Source organism: Nilaparvata lugens, chromosome 4 (assembly GCF_014356525.2).
Source record: "Nilaparvata lugens isolate BPH chromosome 4, ASM1435652v1, whole genome shotgun sequence".
Taxonomy (NCBI): Eukaryota; Metazoa; Arthropoda; class Insecta; order Hemiptera; family Delphacidae; genus Nilaparvata; species Nilaparvata lugens.
The window spans coordinates 13753672-13776116 of NC_052507.1; the positions used below are offsets into that span (position 1 = coordinate 13753672).

Sequence of the window (22445 nt, forward strand, 5' to 3'; positions counted from 1 at the left end):
CAGAGGATCGGCAACGGTTTTCTCCTATCTTTCTCCACTGACATTATACCATGGACCTCTCCATAACAGCTCTGACTTATCTAACAATCGTTATTTTATCTAATAACCAAATAATATTTTTTATATAATTGACTCACGGTCAAAACATAGTGAAGTGGCAACGGAAAAGTATATAAGAAAATGTAGCTGAGAGTGTTGAAAAGTAATTCATGTATTCAAATGTGTCATAACATATTGGAGCACGATAAAAGAATAGAATAGAATGACTGCCTTAAAAAAAACTTTTTTTACTGCCTTCATTTTGTGCCTTTATTTTTAAGGATAGATTGTGGGAGGAAGCAGATACATTTAGATAAATGTATTATCTTCAATACTCTCAGATACCCACTCTGATACACTATGCATTCAATCGTAGCTTCTACCATTGATCTTCTAGCTGTACCTTCGCCGCTCTAATATGTTTTGGATCCTAATGAAAGCAGTTGAAGAGAATTCAATATATTATTAGCATTATCACAGAAGAGCCTTACTCACTTTTATTGTACAGATCTCTGGTGAAATTCCTGTGCAAGCTATCTATCGGCTCGTTGAGCCATCTCAACGTTAATGGATTATCTGCTGAATAAATAATCGACGTCAGAACCTTAATAACTGGCCAAGTAGATCGCTCTTCAAATGCGAACTGAATTATTAACCGCGGAAGCCTAGAGATAGGGCCTAGGACTATATAGTGCCTCGTGCTAACCTCATCCGGGCGTTTCTGATAAGTCGATGAGTTCGCTAATGGAAACCTTCATTTTGATGGATACCAATCAATAATGGGCCAACGTTAGAAACCTTGTTTCAAGCCGGTTAAATTTAGTTATTGCTCTGTTGAAGTCTGGATTCTCGCAAGGCTGTAATATCTGGTTTTATCGTGTTGAAACTTATATTTTTCTGTATAACATAACTCTGATTAGCTAACGATTTTTTTCAATTGAGTTACGATGTTGTTTGTTGTTAGTAGATGTGGTTACTTAGTGATGTACAAAATGTTATAATGGCAGTGTTTAATTAGCAATGGTATTGCTATCCTTGTCTATCATCCAACAAAGTGGATAGGGCTATCTCTCTCTCGCTTTGCTCTGTTGCTAGATCGGCTTTTAACAATGTAGAATTGATAAATATTTAACAAAATATTTCATCTCAATTATGAAAATTTAGATGAAATTATTTAAAATATAACTCCTCGCTTAATAAAATATGATTGATTATTTTAAACTAGAATGAACAATTAATATTACATCAATAAACCTGCATCAGCTAAAGTCAAGAAGGCATTGACAAGACAGTGAGGATCGGCAAAGTTTTTCTTTTATCTTTCTCCACAACTTGGACGTCACTATAGCTATCAAGTCCCACCACTACATGTTTATCACTTGAAGGAAAGATAAGTTTTTATTAGGTTTTCCTTGGTAACCCACTTGAACTAAAGTTCGTTTTACTTGTTCAAAATGCTTGTTGCTGTCTTCTTTGTAAACAATAAATGGTCACGGATATATTACTTACGGATACGAAAATTTAAAAAAATAATCATGTAGGCTACCCTTTCCCTATGATTTGTTGAATCAATCATGAATAATGCTAGAACCACTGATTTTCAACTTACTTACTCGGTTATCGCTTTCCTTCTTGAGTATGTTTGTTTACTGAAGCTGGGTTTACATCAAAGCTATTAACAAAATGTTAATAAATTAATCCTTACAGATTCTATTAGATTGAACGGAGCTTGGCATAACACATATTATGTTCATTATGTGTATGATAAGTTATGTTCAAACTGATAGAATCTGAAAGGATTAAGTTATTAACGTTTTGTTGATAACTTTGGTGTAAACGCAGCTCTAGAATATGTTACTTTGAAGAAACAGGGAATCTGTAGGAGTAAGATTGAAATGTAAATTATAAAATGTTCTCAAATCAGGAAAAGAATTGTACATATTTGTCTTTCAATGTAAATAATATATTATGATCAAGTGAAAAATATTAAGCAGTGAAAAGATGAGCTCACTCGGCTCCCACTGTGAGAGGATGAAGAAGAGAAAAGGTTCCAGAAAAAAATGGAAACCGAAAGATGTGAATATTTCTGTAGCCTGAGGAAATTTTCTGGAAACAACTCTTACCTGTCATGTTTAACTCATCAAGTGCTGGTTTCCCATAACCACTTCCTCGACAACCCATCCATCTATACCAGCTTCACAAAAAGTCAAAGTTTCTTTCACCCACCACAAAATACGAGTTCCCTATTCAACGAATACAACTGGTATCATAAACGAAATTATGGTAATATACATACACCATTTTCAATTCTATAGTCCATGCAAACCTCACTTCAATGTCATTCCAATATAACAACAGCAGCACACTGTTGCCGATTCTATGATGATTCTATCAAATGGGTTCTCTCCTTCTCTCTTCCTATCACACAGTCAGATTGCTGAATATACAGGTTCTCTGGATTCTATGAAATCTGGCAGCACTGTATTCCAGAAGTACTGCTGCAATTTAAGGTTTGAAGACTATAGTGTTGTTGAGCCTATAGAAAACACATCTAGGTTGGATAGAATTACGGTATATCCCTGCTTATGTCTTCGGAGCTTATAGTGTTAACTATTTAAGATCTTCTCCATTAGTTCTCAAATAGGCCTAGTTCTTAAATTTTCCTCTCAGACTTTTTCTATAAGCTAAACTTTCTAAAATAATCTTTTTTTGCACAATGTGATAAAACAAACGTATACAGAGTATAGAGTATAGGAAGAGTATAAAGAAACAAGAGTAAAGTTCAGAATTCAAGTGATACTTGAATAATTGCCATGTGATTCAAGCATGAAATGATGTTTCTTTCTTCCATGGATTCAAGTAATGGAGAAGTTTCGCGCCATATCTGCAGCTAGCGAATTTGCACAATGTGATGAAAAAAGAGTTTACTTAAGAGTTCAAGAGAGAATTGAATAATTGCAATGTGATTCAAGCATAATGATTCCTTCTCCTATGGATTCAAGTAATGAAGAAGTTGCCCACCATAATATCTGCAACTCCAATACTTCAGAATTCAAGAGATACTTGAATAATATTACCATGTGATTCAATCATTGTACAGTATAATGATTCCTTCTTCCATGGATTCAAGTAATGAAGAAGCTGACCGCCATAATATCTGCAACTCCAATACTTCAGAATTCAAGAGATACTTGAATAATTGCCATGTGATTCAATCATTGTACAGTAATTCCTTCTTCCATGGATTCAAGTAATGAAGAAGTTGCCCGCCATATCTGCAGCTAGCGCTTCTAGCGTCAATCCTGTGAACTATCGGGCAGGCGGCAACAGGCGAGGCGAAATAACAATCCAACAGGAATGTAAGTTCGCGTTACAAACGATAGACGAACACGCAAGACCGGCTTCATATCTTGGCTACATCCAGCTCCAACCACAACTAAGCACCAGCTGAGCCAGGTCGGATTATCGTTTCAAGTGTATGGATGACCGAGGTCATCTTGCACGCCAAAAGGAAGCCGAGTATCCACCAATTAGGAGCGTTTATTCCGAATTGAAGAGAGAGCTTCTACCCACTACTGAGTTAATTAGCGAGTTAGTAATGTGAAAAACAATCCGTGTACGTTTATTTAAGTTGATTGAATATGGAACCGAACAAATCTATGACGAATGTTCCGATCGGTAGAGAATATTCCAAATCGGAGAGAGCACTTGTATTTGTACTCACTATTGGATTAATTAGCGAGTTAGTAATGTGAAAAACAATCAGTGTACGTTTTTAAGTTGATTGAATATGGAACCGAACAAATCTATGACGAATGTTCCGATCGGGAGAGAATATTCCAAATCGGAGAGAGCACTTGTATTTGTACTCACTATTGGGTTAATTAGCGAGTTAGTTATGTGAAAAACAATCAGTTTACGTTTTTAAGTTGATTGAATATGGAACCGAACAAATCTATGACGAATGTTCCGATCGGGAGAGAATATTCCAAATCGGATAGAGCACTTGTATTTGTACTCACTATTGGGTTAATTAGCGAGTTAGTTATGTGAAAAACAATCAGTGTACGTTTTTTAATTGATTGAATATGGAAGCGAACAAATATCTATGACGAATCGAGAAAGTTGGAGAACAAATTGATTGACGCTGTCAGGAAAAAGCTGCAGTACTCTTCTTAGCCGAGTCCATCTTGATGACATGTGACAGACATTGTGTCTGCTTTTATCAAGATTGATAGGAGGCATGATGTGAATTGTAATCGGGTGTATTCATTTAGGTTTGCTTTGTTACTTGAGCAAAAAATTTACAACTGATCGGGTGACACAGAATTTTGATTAGATGCTATCGAAGTTGAAGTGGAGATATCGATCACTCAATCATTTCTGCCTGGTAAGAAGAGACATTCAAGATGTAGCAGTGAATGTCTAAGTTCATGTTTGAAATCATCAAATGCAATCAATAATTCCATTTCGAACTGATTGACAATTACTTACTTAATGTTAAGTAGTTTTTACAAACTAAAGTATTATAATTACCATTCCTGGTTATGGAAGGATTGGGTTCTTTAAAACAAGAGGAAACACATACATTCGCAGTAACTATTGTCGAAATCTTCATATTTTCTCTCCACGTTGTACGGATGTTTGAAACGAGAGTAGCAACACATAGAGCTGACTCACTGAGAAGATTTGATCAGCGATTAAAGTGTGAAGAAGTAAATGGTTTAATACCATCCAACGGCTATTCATGAGAGAAGGAGAGAAGTAATCACTTGAATCTGCGAGTACAATGGATGCTCTTGTCAGACAGACACTATTTATTCATATCTAATCTGGGCGTTTAGTGCTTCAGCAACCAAGCTGGAATTTCAGCTCTAGACGCAGTCTTCTACGTCTACTTACTCCCAGGCGTATAAAAGCGTTCGTTCGTTCGTTCTTTAGCTGTTATCTTCCGACAAGAACTTGGCTCAACTTTTCCACTCCGTCATCCCATTACTGTGCGCATGCGTGTTAATAGTGCCTATTATCTCACACTTCCATTAACAAAGTAAGAGAACAAGAATTTCTGGAGGTGAGAGTCTTCTCGAGGTATCATGATGACTTTTATTCAAAATATTTGTTTCTCATTCTTAGAGAAAATACTTTGCATATTCAATAGTAATCCCTTGAACAATGCCGATATAATTTACATTTTATTCATTTATGAACTTAAGCAAACGTTTGAGGGTAGTTGTTTCATTTTACAAGTATTGAATATCATAAGGATTTCTGAAGGTGAAGGGATTTCGAGGTATCTGATTCTCAGAGAGAATAATAATAATTTCAACCGATATAATTCACTTCTCATTTAACTTGACCAATCATCTAGGTTATAATAGTTGATTCATTTTACAAGTTATTGAATATTATTTAACTCTTCATGATAAAGATAAAATTTGATTTGAATGTGTAAGGCTGGTCACCAACTTCAGGACATGCATTATAAACATGCTTGACGGCATGTGTACACACATGCCCTCATACATTTTTGTATCATTAATTATTGCTCGATTACACCAGAGCAGATCAACTTTTAATCGTGATTAATTTCACGAGATCCAATCAGAGAAGCCTTCTTTTCAAGAAATCCTTCTCTGATTGGTTCTCGTGGAATTAATCTCGATTAAAACTTAACCGGCTTATGTGCAACTTGTAATTTTTCAGTGGTTCATTCATTGTTATTAGCTGTTTATTTTATGTTGGAAGCTGCTGTCAAAGATCTGTTTTTTGTTCAACGCCTTTCGCTGATGACAAAACATGCATGATAAATATGTGAATGTGCATGTATACACATGTTTATCATGCATGTTCTATCGTTAGTGCATGGTCAGCCTAAAGCCCCGCACACTCACATCGATTTTCGTTGTTCGTACGGAATTTTGCTGTCCTTATAAATTCTATTAGATTAAACAGATTATTTCAAACAGTTTATGTTTGTCAAGTGTCAATCGAGAGCTCGAGTCGTGTGTACAGTGTTATTATTTATTTAACCTCTCTATTATTAGAATAATTAGTTTTACAGTCCACGGTGTGAGTGATTACGACTCGCATCTTAACGTATGTTTGATTAGTGTTCATCATCACGTTAATTCATGGTAATTAACCTTTACTTAACAATGTCTTAGCCATGTAATATATAGTGAGCCGGAACAAACATCACCAAACTTTTTTATTAAAATGTTGTAGTTGTCAAATTATATTACAGTTTTCATTTATCCATTCAGTTTTTCTTTATTTATTCTTTAACGCTTCATATATGCATTGTTTATAAGTTATACTTTTCCAGTGACAGGTTCTTCATTGGGTTGCATCAATGCTCTCGAGGTGTATCACCCTCTCAGTAATTTTTCTATAATGATTAAACTCATTATCATTCAAGAATTAACTATTCAATGATTCAGTATTCAAGAATCACTTGGATGAATTTCCATAAGGACGAAAAATATCGTACGAACAAAAATCGATGTGGGCTCAGGGATGTACGAGACGCTAGTGAGGTTGTATTTGTAACTGTTTATTAGTGCGTGTGTTATTTATTCATTTATTTATTTCTGTAATGTGAGTAATTTAATAATAATTATTGTGTGTGTGGGGGGTGCTGGTGGCAGGCGACGCGAGTAACGCGAGCATCGGGAGCGGGGAGGGGACGGGCGAGGAGGACGACGACTCGGCCAATGGCAAGAAGAACCAGAAGAAGCGCGGAATCTTCCCCAAAGTGGCCACCAACATACTGCGCGCTTGGCTCTTCCAACACCTCACCGTGAGTAATATTCTTCAAAAACATACCTATTATACTGAAACATACCTTTTATACCTATTATACCCATATATTATACTGTATCACTACTGATTCGTTAATACCTGGCAAACTACCTAGTTGTTTTTGTGTTTTATATAAAAAAGTTTTGCAAACAAGAGGGTCCTATTGAATTATTTTTTATTAATTTAAAAGCATTAAGTAGCCTATTGAAATACGCCATTGATTCGTTTATTTGCGAACACTTTAATTCATCTCTTAAATTGTAAATAATAATTATTATGAAGAGGAACAACAGGCTGATGCCCAAAATCACGGTATTCAGATAAAAACACCTACCGTCTTCTTCTATATACCGTGCCCAAAACTATCTTTAATAAAATTTATACTACAGATAATATTCAAGTAGTAATTTTTTTTATCCATTTGTAGAATTACTTCAGTAAAAAACTGGAAGCAAAACTGTCATACTTCAAGAAACGGATACCTCGAAATATGTAGAAGATTCTCTTTCTTGTCAAGATATATGATTCAAATCGGATTAACTCAAGTTATTTAAATTTGGAGGGAATTTATCAATCAATGAATTTGAATTATTATATACATGTATCACGACTTTAGTGCCACGACATATGCGAAAACATAATAAATCTTTTTTTTTTAATTACTATAATATCGAGTGACCTGGCTGGCTCAGGTCTGGTGTCAGAGTCTTCAGGTCGCAACTGATCAATTCCAGGGCCTCTGACATGACCTAACGACTGCGTTTTAGGCAGCCGGGACCGACGGCTGGTTAATTACTGGTTCTCATTGAGGGTAGTACTCGTATGATGACCCTGAAACAATGGGATTTATTGCAGTTTTCCAAATTCGGAGTTGATTCTGATCACCTTTATCATTTAAAAATTTGAATGTAGGCCTAACAGTTACAAAAAGCAAGATCCAGTACTTGTTTGCATCAGATAAGTCATAATACTGTTAGGGGTTATGACAACAAAAGCTCTGCATTCTGAAGTTTCTCATTGTAGGTGTACCAGATTTAACTACAATATTCTTTGAGACCACATGTATAGTGAGTAGTTGACATAATTTATGCAATGCAATGTAGAACTTGTATCACTAGCCAAGCCGGAATCAGTGGCTTGGCAACATACCGATGAAATGCATCGCAATGCACTTGATACGTGACCTGCAAAACTTTGAGTGAATCATCCAGGAACCAAAGCTGACGAGTTCTCATGAGTCCGTTTCCCATCGCTTCTTATTGAGTTAGGAAAGGATAAATTGGATTCATTATTGCCTCTTTTTTGAAAATTTTATAAATTACAAGATCGTTCGGTAATCTCGTGTTAATCACTCATTTATGTCACTGATATTCAGTTTTTAGCAGTAATTAGAATTCTATATTCAGTCTGAGTTTATACTTGGAATAGCAGAAGCTTTAATCAATCAACAACCGTAGAGAGAAAATAGCATAAGCTTGAAAAAACATTGGTATAATCAAGAAGTATAAGCTTAGAGAGAATATATCAAAAACTTATGCTTCTTGCTTATGCTCATGTTTCTCTAAGCATATGCTATCTTCTCTCTATGGTTGATGGTTTTAAGCTTCTGCTTCTATGCATAAACTCAGACTGGAGATACAATAATTCTCATCACCAGTAGTTGAGAGAGCAGTAGCACAGAAGAGGGGACTCAGTGCCTCCCTCTCTCAGTGATAGTAGACGTATCATTACAACATCCCTACTTTGAATTCTGTTGTTTGATTTATACTATATTTTTTAAATATTTGTTCTCCATCTCGTTGAGAAGATATTCTCAATATTTGTTCTTCCGTCTAACATGTGAATTTGATTGAATTTCCCGATGATGATATTACCATTTTAATTATTCTCTTTCAAGCTCTCTCAAGTCTCTCAAGTAGTCATAATGATAGATTTCGAGTAATCGTTTTTCATCTAGGTGAAAAGAGATTATCGCTTCTCACTCACATTGTGAATTCAATTTCAATTCCTGAAGACGATATTCCTATTCTAGCTATCTTCTCTTAATCACTTTGGTATCCTCTCTCAGGTACTCATGATCATCTCAACATTACTCAACTCTTGCCAATTGATAATATTATTCCTTCCCAAAACGTACCTCGGGCAATAGACGTTGGTTTCGGTAGTGATTTATAGATGCAATCATAAGTATTTTGGCCGAAGTAGATTGTTAGTGTGTTTGCTAGCAGTAGCAGGAGTAAGTATTAGTGTTGGTAGCAGTCTGTGTCCAGAACGGCGTTAAGAAATCGTTGGCAATCAGCAGAACGCTGGGGAAACCAATCGGATGAAATATCGGCACAATGCGGGCCATGTCCAAATTAGGTCCCCAGTGCGCGGTCCCCTGTGATTGATGCTGATGGATGGACTCTCTTGAAAGCCCTTTCCCATTCTAACACCGACTGCCCCCCCCCCACTTAGCTCCCGTTACTTGCCCTTTTCCCATTAAGTCTGCCCCTTCCTTCCCTCGACTCCTTGGGAAACCCTACACTTTCCCGCGTCTTCAACAGACTGTGAGTCACAGCTTCCACGTCTCTATTCACGGCAAACGTCACTTCGATTTGAGCCACTATTTTTCTGATTTGCAATCGACAGAGAATGCAATTAACTGCATGATCAAATACAGGAATAGAGCTACAGGAATACTGAGGAAGGGAAGTGTGAATGAACAGATTGTGATCTACGGAAAATCCATGTGTAGAAGTAGATTGTTACTACTAGAGGCTACTGTTAGCTACTAGACACACACATTTATTGAAGTTGATGTTGTTTTTTATGACAAAATACTATATAATAATGTGAAATATGTTTAGTTTTGATGCATCTAAATTTGAAAATCTACTTTGTGAAAATACTTGAGGACTGAAAATTTTGTGAATTGAACAACTACAAGACTTAAGCTATTTCGGACTATGTGTAACCGTATGTAAATTTGGGAGAGGAATAGCACAAGGTAACTTTATTTTTCCTCTCCCTATCATTTTGATAATGTACTTAGTGTATAAATGAATGAATAATAACTTTGTTATAGTCTAGACACAGTGTTCCCATGTAGAAACACTCTACACTTGACACAGTTGAAACACATTGTTTAGATCACAAAAAAGTGATCTTTATAATTTAGTTTCTTATCATCAAGTTACAAAATTGTGAGTCGCAATTAATCATTTTTTTAATAAATAGAGAATATCCTGATATCTTAACAATTCAGATTCATTCACAAGGAGGCTCGTTAAACGTTGATTTGTTACATTGATTAATATCCTCAATTATTCAATAATCATTCCATTAATTAGTATTTTCTTGTAATTCCACATCATATATCACTTAGAAACTTATCAATGTTGCTCTAGTCAGGCATATACAATCCAATGTCAAATGAATTCATGTGTGGTTCATTGCTTGAGAGCTGCTTATAATTGATTTTCTCATTCAGAAGTTAATTAATATTTTTATTTATTTATTTATTCTATTTCTTTACATACAAAGGCTCACAGAAATCCATGAAGAGCCTTATTCACACAAGTAAATGAAACAAAAATTCAACTTTTATACTTACACCAATTAATACTCAATTTAACTAATTTACTCTGCTTAAATTCGCTCATAAGGCTTCTCATTTTTCCTTGAATAGGTTGTGGGTATTGTCAAGTAAATTATATGAATTTTTGAAAATTTTCCTCTTATTCTTAGCAACGGACTAGTCTCCTTTCCCATGCATTTCTAGTTTGATTGGAGCGCTTCGCACGGGTATAATTTTAGTGCAGAAGCCGCTTGGACTATCAGTGTTGGTTATCATTGAGTCCCTCTGCTGAATGATAAGGAGCAGATCTTGCCTCTCTGTGTGGGCGTTCGCAGTCATTTGCATTCGACTCTAATCTCACCCTATCATCCTATCAATCAACCATCTGTCATACTGTCTGAGTTGTGTCCACAAGTGACATTCCGATGCAATTGCATATAACCTTGACTTGGGAATCATTCCGTGGTATTGGTACATTCATCAAATATTACAAAATCACTTCACTTATATTGGCTACTTCTGTTCAAATTAATAAAAACAATATAAAAACTTGTAGTACCCTTTATTAAAAACTTTGAAATATTTAACGACTTGTTTCGACCATTGGTCATTTTCAAGCTAAATGAAATGAAGTTACTTGAAAATGACCCATGTCGAAACTAGTCGTTAAAATATTTTTAATAAAGTTTTTAGTAAAGGGTACCTACTACAAGTTTTTATATTGTTTTGATTAATCGAATATCACACATCAAATGTTGGTGTATGAATGAGGAGGCTAAACTAAACCATTCCCTCATTAAATTGCACTATCATACTAATATTTTTGGTTAGTTTTCTCCCCATAAAAAATCTAACAACCTTAATAGATATCTAAAAGGTGAATGCCAGCTTTTGTAGAAAAAATGATACAAAAACTCAACTATTGCAGGTAATATGGTGTGAAATTTAGAACTTGCAATCCAAGTGGATGTTTAAGGGTTAGATGCCAGCTTTACTAGAAAAATTCATTAGCGAATTTTCCATAATGACTGTGAATATAGTGTGAAAATTTCAAAAATGTTGCCACACTGTTGCTAAAGGGAATGTATTCCCGCTATTGAAATGTAGTTTTGATGCTTGTCAAGTACGTGCTTTGATAGGTGTGGTGTGAAAATGTGGTGCGCATTAATTACTTTCAATAGCGTTACATTGGATAGAACTTTCATTTATCCAAGTCATATAATCAATATTAACCATAATTATCACTTATCAGATTCATGCATATCATAAACCTCATGACAGGATTAATGCTTTCTCAGTTACAGTATTGTTTAGCATCCGACAAAAAGAGAAATAAAAATATTCTGCTCATAGTATTCACAGAGAGTATAGAATGTAACATTGTATAGAATGTAACATTGTATAGAATGTAACATTGTATAGAATGTAACATTGTATAGAATGTAACATTGTATAGATGTAACATTGTATAGAATGTAACATTGTATAGAATGTTACATTCTATCCTCACTGAGTATTCATCCATCTTTATCGTATTATATATCCCATTCTTTAGAATTATGCACCAGCTTATCAAAATCGTTGTACTATGTTGAAGAATATCCACAAAACAATTTAGTAAGTTGATAAGGAATTATGATCATTATACATACGTCGGAATAGCATCATTTCTCAGATTCTAAAAACATTTATATTCATACGACGATAAAACCAAATCCATACTAGACAAACAATAATAATATAACCAGAATTAATTGAAGAATTAGTTAGTTATGGTAAGCTGGACGATATATTTTGGAGAATCTGAGTAGATTAAATTCCAAAATAATTAATTCCATATATCAAGTAATTCATGATAAATATATGGATGACATTAAGTTGGTAAACCCAATGTGAAGATAGAAAATATTGATTCTATATATCAACGAATTCATGAGAAATATATGGATGATATTAATTTGGTGAACCCAATATGAAGATCGAAGGGCAGTTCAAGAGCAAAATGCATAAACAGAAGCTGAGTAAATTTCGTTAAAGATGACCTCTTAATTATTTAGCAAAACGTTATTCAGTATGATGTCAAGTTTTTAGCCTCCATAAAGATGACATGAGAGACAAGCAATAGTTTCGTCGAGATTTCAGACGGAGTGAATCGAAGTGTTTTGGGGATGAGAAACACTACATGGCTCCCGAAATAATGTCTATATTTATAGTGTGTGGATTTCAACAGACGCATTTCCACAGCTTTCGGTGATGGAGTGAGGGGGAACGGGATGAGTGTAATGAGGGTGACACGTCAAAATGTAAATCGTAAATACAAGGTTTAAGTGGGGTGTTGAAGGAATTGTCGCTGGTGGTATCCATTTTGGATGCGTTTATTTTGGGACACCTCTTGTGTCGCCGAGACGCCTTGCATTGAGGTGGGTGGCCCGCACATCTATGTGACACTCCAGTGTCTCCCATCACCCATCTTGTCTGTAGGTCGACTCATCAGAGAAACACAGTTCAGATTGATGGATTAAAATAAATATTTTGACCACCAGCGAGGGCTAGATATTTGGGATACAGTTTATACTGTTTGGAAATCAGTTGATGACAACTGAACAGTTGGTCGACTGGATTGTGTTTATTCATCGTATTAGAGGTCCAACAGCTTATAGCAGAGAAAACTTCTATAATAAACTGCTATATTTGTATTCTGTGCTTATAGGTGCTATTGGCCAACACTGTATTTTGTACAAGAAGTTTGGTTGTTGCTTCCAGAAAGTTAGCTGAAACTTCTGAAGGTTGAAACTACTGTGCATTAGATTGTGGAATTGAGAACTCCAGTTAGGAAGAATGTTACTATAATTTACACATTTCCATTCCTGAAAAACTGACTTCTCAAATTATGAACTACATTTTTATGAAACTTTTGTTTGATTCGCTTCCTTTATGTTGGCTTTTGTGATCAGTGATTTCTTCCGATTCCAGCTCTAGATAAATATCAAACCATAAGAAAAAAATCTTCTCTCTATGATTATAGCATAGCCACCTCTAATACAAATCTTCTTCACCAATCATGTATTAGATTCTAGGCCTACACTGCGACGTTGCAATATCGCAGGCCGGGGCCTTGTATTAGAGGTGGCTATGATTATACGCTACACTACACAAGAACATATCTGATTATCACGTTTTCACATAGGTTTCCATGGTGAATCTACAAACAAATAATACCACATCTTTGTAGAAAGATTTCGAGTGTAGTATTGACATGACAAGGAAGGTCATAGGCCCAATGAGCGGAATGTAAAATGGCGTTTCAGATTATTATCGTCATGGAAACGGATTTTAATTAATATTTTTGGAGTGTAGCAGCACAGTTGGGTGGTGGGGGTGGATTGAATAGGAGCGAGGGTGGGGGTGGAAATGGTGGAGGCTCGAAGCGAAGGGTTGTTGGAGGGCGTTCTGCTTCGACGTTGAAATTACGCAAATTTCGCATTCTGGAAATGTTAAGGAAAGGGGAAGTGGAACTGTACAAGCAGGGAGTTAAAGAGAGAGAGTAGGATGCAGATCGTTGGGAGTGAGAGAGAGAGGAACGATGATGAGAAGAGGAATAGCTTAGGGGTGAGTTAGACGGCGGCAACGTTTGATGGGGTTGTTTTCATGGGGATGCATTCACTTTTCGAAAGAATAATTAATCTTTCTGACATTGTGTTTTGTTCTGTTCGTGCTACATGCTCTCCTCATCCTCCCTTCCTCCCACCCTCCGACGTCGTCTTCCAGATCCTCGCGTTCCACTTCCGAAGACGACAGCGATTTCCGAAATTTCCGTCTTCCTTTGAAATACACACCCCTCACCCCACCAACAACGCTCGCTTACACACGACCCAGCCCTTTCAATGCCTTAAAAACTGCATTCAAATTCCGTCCCCTTTTGAATTCCAATTCTTGCCAGGCATCGTTTCTCAGCTGAGGAACACAGGTGTACTTGTATATGGCTCCTATTCAACAGCCACAATCCGCCTCAAAACAAGCGTTGCTTTTAAAACCACTCCTGGAATTAGCTTATGGGCTGAAAACGCAAGATTTTATTTCACTCCCTTCTTGCAGAAGAACAAAGAAAGATCTGCTCACACTTTCTCCCCTTTTTCTGACTTGGCTATTGATCAAACAAACACCAAAATAGGATTATCGTATTGAAACAACGTCTTTATTCTCTATACATTCATACAATGACTACTCATCAAAATGATAAGGAGAGAAAAATAAGGTAACCTTGTGCTATTCCTCTCCCAAATTTCGATAAGGTTATACCATAGAGAAACAATAGCTTGAGTAGATATCCCATGGTATAGGGAGTTTATGTCGTAACTTTTACTGTTATCTCAAGCCGATTACTGTCGATTTTTACTCTTTTGTTGGGGTGAGAGTGTATGAACGGCACAATATGAGAGACTACCAGCGTCATATAGCTTCACAGGAAAGAACTACGAGGACTATCAGCTTGAGATAACAGTAAAAGTTGCGCCAAAAACCATGGGATATCTACTACTTATGCTATAGTTTCTCTATGGTTACACATAGTCCGAAATAGGTTTAATCTAGTAGTTATTCACTCCACAAAGTTATTCACTTCATTGATGTACCAGTTTCATCTTCTCAAACTAAACCCTTCTTATCAGAATTAACACACTCTCAGATCCCACAAACATGACTAAAAATTACTGGTGTTTCCAATGCAGTCTGATAATGCAGTCTTGTGACAATATCGTAGGACATTACATAGCCAATTCCAGATATGTAACTTGGATACGTCTGACCATGATACATGTAATGTGGGGAATGCCATACACTACTAGTGTCCAAAATTGGTTTTGCCCGACAAATAAGAGATCCAAGAAGAAGATTGGTGGTTCTTTTGGTTGACTTTAGAAATTACTGTAGAGATTTTTGTAAATCTTAAAAATTGCTGACACAGGATGACATCTATTTCAAAGTACGTGATAAAGAACACGATCTGGATTAACAGAACAGAACCAGTAGTAAAACGAGTGCAATAATATAGAAAATGTACCAGTAAATCTCTTTCCGATAATAAGGAATAAGGGCCAAGCATTAATCCAATAGTGTGCTACTTGCAAAGAAATCTCTCCGGGGTGATACTGGAATCTAGGAAGGTTTCTCTGTTCATGTGTGGAGAATGGGTTCCATTTTAGTATTGGATACCTCACCGTTGGGGGTTCCGTTGTGTCCAGGTGCCCTGGTTGATCCCTGTACCTAGAAGTCAGAGCTTGAGCCACGTCTTACCCGGGATTGTGTTTGTCTGTGTGGGTGCGAAACAAGAAAAGAGAGGAGAATATTGGTTTTGCGGTGGCGTAGCAGAGAGAAAACTGGTCGGACAGCGCAGTTTCTATATCAATAAGACATAAATATCTTGTGTTTATGTGTCCGGGATATGACTCCGGATATCCCGAGGGAGAGCGGGCTACATTATAAGGGATGTTTACGATCGCGGCTACAATGTACCTCAAATCCTCCAGGAAATGTGTGTGGATTTGCCATCCAGCCAAGAGGACTTACGCTCTCTTTTCCAGTCGATGCTCAACTTCCTCTCCTTATCCTATTTTTTCTTCTGTTTTCCCAGTTTTGTCTCTCTCTAACAATCGCAATATTCCTTCTCTCTTCTCCCCCTCACAACAACTTTTCCCCCTAGAAGCTTATACCTTATTTGCTACTGGCAGTGTTCGATACATTTATGTATGACCGTATACAGACTGTATTTTTCCGATTGCGAATTACGTATATGCTACACGTAGCGTGCCCTCCAATACACATTTTCCAATAACATCATATTATATATAAAAATGGCACGACCATCTGGTCTCTGTTTTCCCCTGGCGCTTTTCCCCAACATATTAATCCCTTCCATGCTTCTACCGAGACGGTTTCTTTCTTGCAACGAATTCAACCATGTTCTAGAACAAATTTTCGTAAAGTGTAGATACAATCACTTGGAAATCATTGCTCCTTTCGTTCTATTTCTATCCCATCCAATCTATATATATATATAATCAGTCAAATTTGATTGGAACAAGAGTTCGATTTTCATCAACACTTAATAATTGTAGGTAGACATATTATCATACGGAAGAAAAGTGGAAACATAACCTCATTTTGGACTTGTTATCTAAATTTAGAAGAGAAATAGTACAAGGAGTATCCTTTGTTTTTCTCTCCCGAACAGTGCTTTCTTGTGAAAATAAAAATAATCAATCAATAATCAAATGAAGACCTTCATCTTCCTGACAGTTGAACTATGAAGGTGCGTACAGATAAACGCGCCGCGAACATGAGCAATTCACTTTTAATCAGCTGATGCCAAGCTTATATCTGTATCTTACCGTTTCTGAAAAAATACAGATATAGTCAGCTGATGAAAAGTGAATTGCTCATGTTCGCGGCGCGTATATTTGTACGCACCTTATCGTATTCCAGAATAATATCCGGTATTCCAATATTGAATAGCAAGATTAATAAACTTGAGAAGATAATTTTTGAAGCAAAATCAAGTTTCATAATGCCTGTCATAGATCACCTACCTGCTGTTCTCTCTTTGTTACACTGTTCTTTATATGAGTATATGTTCAGTATAAATGAGTATGATAGTAGTATTGTTAATAATGTGATATGAATTCCTGTATTCACGTAGCATATTTCGCCGCATCCAAACTGCAATAACAACTAGTATAGACGCTGGATTTCCATGCCTTGTTGGCTACCTTATAGATATTGTCGTCCGGATTTGTTCTTCAAGCGTTTGCAGCCGACCTTTGGTTGGTTGGAATCCAGATGACACTCGTAATGGCCCTTCATAAAACAATCACCGTCATTTAATAGCGTCAGCGGTGTGTTCCTTACACAATTAATACGTTAAAGTTTGTAAAAACTCACCTCGACTCACTATACTCGTGAAATTTGTCGGTTCTTTACACTCTTTAGATGGCTGATCATGTTCGCGGTCCACACTCAAACACGTCAAATGATGACCAGAAAAAGTTAAACAAATGGTTGACTGTTCAATTTTCCAGTTAAAAGCTGTGAGAGTTACGTCGATATCTTAATTTCTAGAGGTAAAACGGTTTTTTGTATTCAATGATTCTTCAAAGCTCTTGTTAAGTTTCTAAAGAACATCTATTCGTGGCGAATGCTGTAGATTGCTCTATCATCAAATAATCATCTGTCCAAATTCATTTTGAATTTTTCAAATTCCATTCGAATTGATAATTTTATCCTGATTCGACATCTGAAAGTCGCACATGCCAATATGCTCATCAATTATTGGGATAATCCATTCTCTCCTTCAGAATTTGGGATACTGAACATGCAATATTATAATGACATACCTGATGTTATCCATTAATCTACTTAATTAAGTTTGTAGTGTGAATGTTAATGTTGTGGAACTTTTCCATAATTAACTTACAGCTGATGATGTGTGAGCACACACGAAAGCATGTTCCTGTGAAATATTAATTTTTATTTAATTAAAGTGGATTTTTGACAACATTTTAAGTCTATTCAATCATTAATTCACTATTTTTACAAGAAAACACCGACCGGGAGAGAAAAACCAAGGATACTCCTTGTTTCTTTTCCCCTACTATTCCTCTCCAAAATTCAGATAACATTATTTAAAAGTTCAAAATAGTTTATGTATGGGTTTCATACCTTTCTATTGCACTATTGCACTCTTAAATTGTAGTATAAATGACTCATCAATACAACAATTTGTATTCTACATTGATCTATACATGGGTTTGTCATTTTCCTTCTTCATATATTACTTTGAATAACTAAGGTACAAGCAACTCTATTATAACATATTGTTAGAGCTGTTCAGTGGAGTAATAGCTACTATTTCTCTTCCAAATTTAGATAACATTTTCAAAGTTCAAAACATTTTCTGTATGGGTTTCATACTTTTCAATTGCACTCTTCGATTGTGGTATAAATGACCCATCAATACAATAATTTGCATTCTACATTGATCTATACATGGGTTTGTTATTTTCCTTCTTCATATATTACTTTGAATAACTTAGGTACAAGCAACTCTATTCCAACATATTGTAGAGTTGCTCAGTGGAGTAATAGCACTGAGTTGACTTGAGTTGAAGCATCCTGAGTGTGAGTGCATATGTATTCTTGAGTAGTTCTGCGTCCAACAACACCTGAGACACCCATTAATTACAATCACCTGTCAAGCTGTAATAACACTTCCAGTCACACCTACCTGCCAACCTAATTGGTGGATGTATCTATTTGCATTCATGCATTGTGATTATATTCGTACTCCACGACTTTATTAAAAAAAAAAACATTAGTCCGGTAACTAGAATTCTCATTTTTAGGAGAATCCAACTGGCTCATACGATATTTGTGTTTTCTTTCACATGACGTAATTGAGTAGCATTGATTCTTCAGTAACTGAATCCAAAGTTTTTAGACGTATATTTATTTATTATTTTTTACACTGAAGCACAGATCGGGAGAGAAAAACTAAGAATACCTTGTACTATTTCTCTCGCGAAGTTAGGTAACATTAAAAGTTAAAATGAGGTTATGTCTTCTAGATTGCCACAAAATTTTCTGTCCAAAAATATTTATACAAACCATTCTAATGTTCAACCGTATTCAATCATCAACTATCAATTCATTCAACAATTATAAACATTATTTATTCATCAATGATGAATTTTTATGCGTTTAAGGCCAGTAAAGATGCTTGGAATAAAAGAAGCAGATAGAGATTATGGACCCAATCAAATCAAAGTCCTATTCAACAATCATTCACTGAAGATAATTTCACGTGTTAGGGTTGCGGGTGCATATAGTTCTAATCAAACCAGTTGCATGTAGTAAGCCACTTGAAAGGGCTTAAAAGATAAAGCTAGTGAAATAGTTTGAGAAAGGGTATCATGTTGTATCAATTAACAATTTAAATAGTCCTATCGAAATAAAAACACTTCACTTATATGGGCCACTTTTGTACAAATTAATAAAAACAATATTGAAACTTGTAGTACCCTTTATTATTATATTGTAATATTCTAAAGTTTCTAATAATAAAGGATACTACAAGTTTTCATATTGTTTTTATTAATTATTCCCATTGTAATATCTTATTAGAAGTTATCTATTCGCTCCAATCCAGTCTGGAAAACTACCTGCTTTTGCAGATGAGTAGCCTACACGATTTACCAGTGATTCACTATTTTGTGATATCTATCCAAATAGAAGTGGTTGAATTATTATGAAAGTGTTATGATTCACTGACCGAGCATTGAAACTTCCTAGTTTGTCACCTTTCAGCTCCCACGTACACTCAACATTGAATTAAAGCATCTGGAATGGGTAATGCCATTGAATCATCATGGAGAGGTAGCCATTTTCAGACTTGCACACTCGTTACCCACAAATAAATGAGCTCATTCACAGTTAATTATTATTAGTGTTTATGTTACAGAACGCGTTGAACCTGTATCGCTTTTACTGTTTGAGCAATATTTTGACAAGAGCTTCATGAAGTACAAGCTAATTAATTTATAACAAATGTAGTGGGTTAACTCAAATGCAGTATGACATTCATATAAATTATGGATGTTGCATTGGAATCGAGCAGCGTGTGGAGACTTATGTTGTGGTGGTAGTGAGTGCTCTACCCTGTCGGCTATAGTTTTAGGTTAGGTGTAAAATCAGTGTCCTCCAACAAAACTCACCTGTAACATGAGCCCTTATTACTCACAACGTTAGCTTTTGTGGTGTGTCGTCTGTTTTTGCATCCATTTCCACAAATCATATTAGCGAGTAGAAATGTTTGGGATGCATTGGAGTGCGGTGCAAATTCGCCGTTATAAAGTGGTGGCCGTTAATGCATTCCATCGACGGAGGCGTGTTTTGCATCCAGCATATTTCTGTGTTTGCTCTGCATGTGCCGCGAATGTTCCAATATTCGGTAGCACACAAATCATGAATATGCTCGCAGGTTCAATGACGTATGACAGAGATACTGTCTATAATGCTGTACTGCTCTGGTTGGAGAGGAAATTCTTAAATCATTATTTTTCCATAGATGAAACAAGACAGACAGTTCAAAGAATTCATTGATATTCAGGTTCTTTGAAGTAATTATGCTGTGCATGAAGAATTGAATTGTTATAATATGTTGTGGATTTTGAATTTGACGACTGTAATTACACGTCATTGTGATGTCTTTTATTTTTCTTTAGGCATTCAATTTTTGTTCAACCCCCTTCACGTTATTCATTCATAGAGATGCATTAGGGAACATTGCAGCATAGAGATCCCGGGTTCAAACTCCCTCACAACCAAAAGTTTTTTAACCAGATCACTCCCGTGTTGGGCACGTTAAACTGTCGGTCCCGGCCGAAGTATGACAGTCGTAAAGCCCATTGACGGCTTAAATTATATATTCAGGCGGTGGGAGCTTCCCGCAAGGGACTCCCCACCAACAAAAGCCATATCCAATAATACGATATTAGGGAACAAGATTATCTAATATTATACAATATCCATCAAATGAGAAAGTGACGTACTGTGTCCTAATTAGACAAATTTATCTAGTTTTTTCCTTCTATTAATTTTCAAATTCTCTGTCATCACGATAAAGAGTTCTCTGTTATTCACAAGCTGTAGTACTAGACTCAAAATTAGATTATTTGAAACAGGTCAGTCTGTTTGACTGAAGTTGACTATATTGCGATTAATAGATCATCTTCTCCTATACTACTATAGTGAGATTCTTGTGTTATCAAGTCAGCGCATGATTAACATTGATGCGCTATTATTGTCTGTCATAGGCAGGTAGCCCTATCCTTTTCCATCTTCGCACCGTTTCTAAATCATTCATAGGCTGCAAATATGTAATATGATGAATAAGAATCATTATCAATAAGTATCAACAATATCAGATTTACAGGGATTAATTGTATCACAACTATTTAGGCTACTATAGAATGCTGTTGAAACGGAAAAGTGGCAGCAATGCTGTCCTATCATTTCAACTGACTTTATAACGTGAATATCACTATACGATGCGGTGGTCAAACGGTGTGTTTTTCGCCGTCAGCCACAACGTAATAGTAATGCACGCTAGACTTGAAAGCACGCTAGGAATGCGTCCTTCCAAACCAATATCAGACTGATGATTTGCCCTCTCCGTCTCATCTGAACGAGGGTGGTGTCTCCGAATTCCACGTGCCTTGCAACTTTGCAACATTTTATCAGCCGCAACCGTCACCGCTCATGTAATTGCATGCCTTCGTTCCTCATCCTCATCCATCTCCCATCCCTGCATACTATCTCCGAAAATTAATTAGATATTTCCCGCCTCGAATGCGACACTATTGCATTTCATCGTCTCTTTCCAGTAGCGCTGTCACTTACTAGCGTATTGGTAGGAATGGTGAGACTGCACATTCTTGAAAATCACTCGGTTTGCAATTGATTAAGCATTTGCTACCAGCTGATGAATTCCACCTAAATTGGAGTTCGATCCTACAAACTGAACTCTATAGTATCAGAATGGCGACATTGTTCCGAAAACACAACCCGAAGCAATACTGAGTCAGTCTGAGAAGATCATGCTTTTTTGGAATGGAATAGGTTTTTCAAATTTAACAATAGTGATAGAAAACAATCCAATAGCGTGAGATTACTTTGGTTGTTATTATTATCACCATCATCTCATTGATAGTTGTTCATTTGATGTCAAATTGGATATTCTAATTTATATTTTAGATTGTCATTTGGTGTAGAAATTTGAATGGACATAACCTATAATATTTGGACAATTTAAAACTAAATTAGGAAATTGAAGAAGTTTTAGGCAATAGCCTGTTTTTTCTTTTCCGATTCTTGTATTTTTTGCTAACCTTATAAATAAATAAATAAATAATAGGTTACGTTTAGCTATATTTCACCCAGTTTACCCAGTTTACCTAGTTTACCTAGTTTACTTGTAGTTTACCCAGTTCACCTA

General features: G+C 36.0%; 1 protein-coding gene across 14 annotated transcripts in view; it reads left to right on the top strand.

Moving 5' to 3' along the window:
* The window catches only part of LOC111044004 (homeobox protein homothorax), a 400612-nt gene that overhangs the window by 277431 nt on the left and 100736 nt on the right, over positions 1–22445 (top strand). For all 14 annotated transcript variants that reach the window (XM_039426696.1, XM_039426698.1, XM_039426701.1 and 11 more), the window contains one exon: positions 6687–6838. In XM_039426696.1, coding sequence (XP_039282630.1) covers positions 6687–6838 — 152 coding nt within the window. The remainder of the gene's footprint in view (positions 1–6686; positions 6839–22445) is intronic.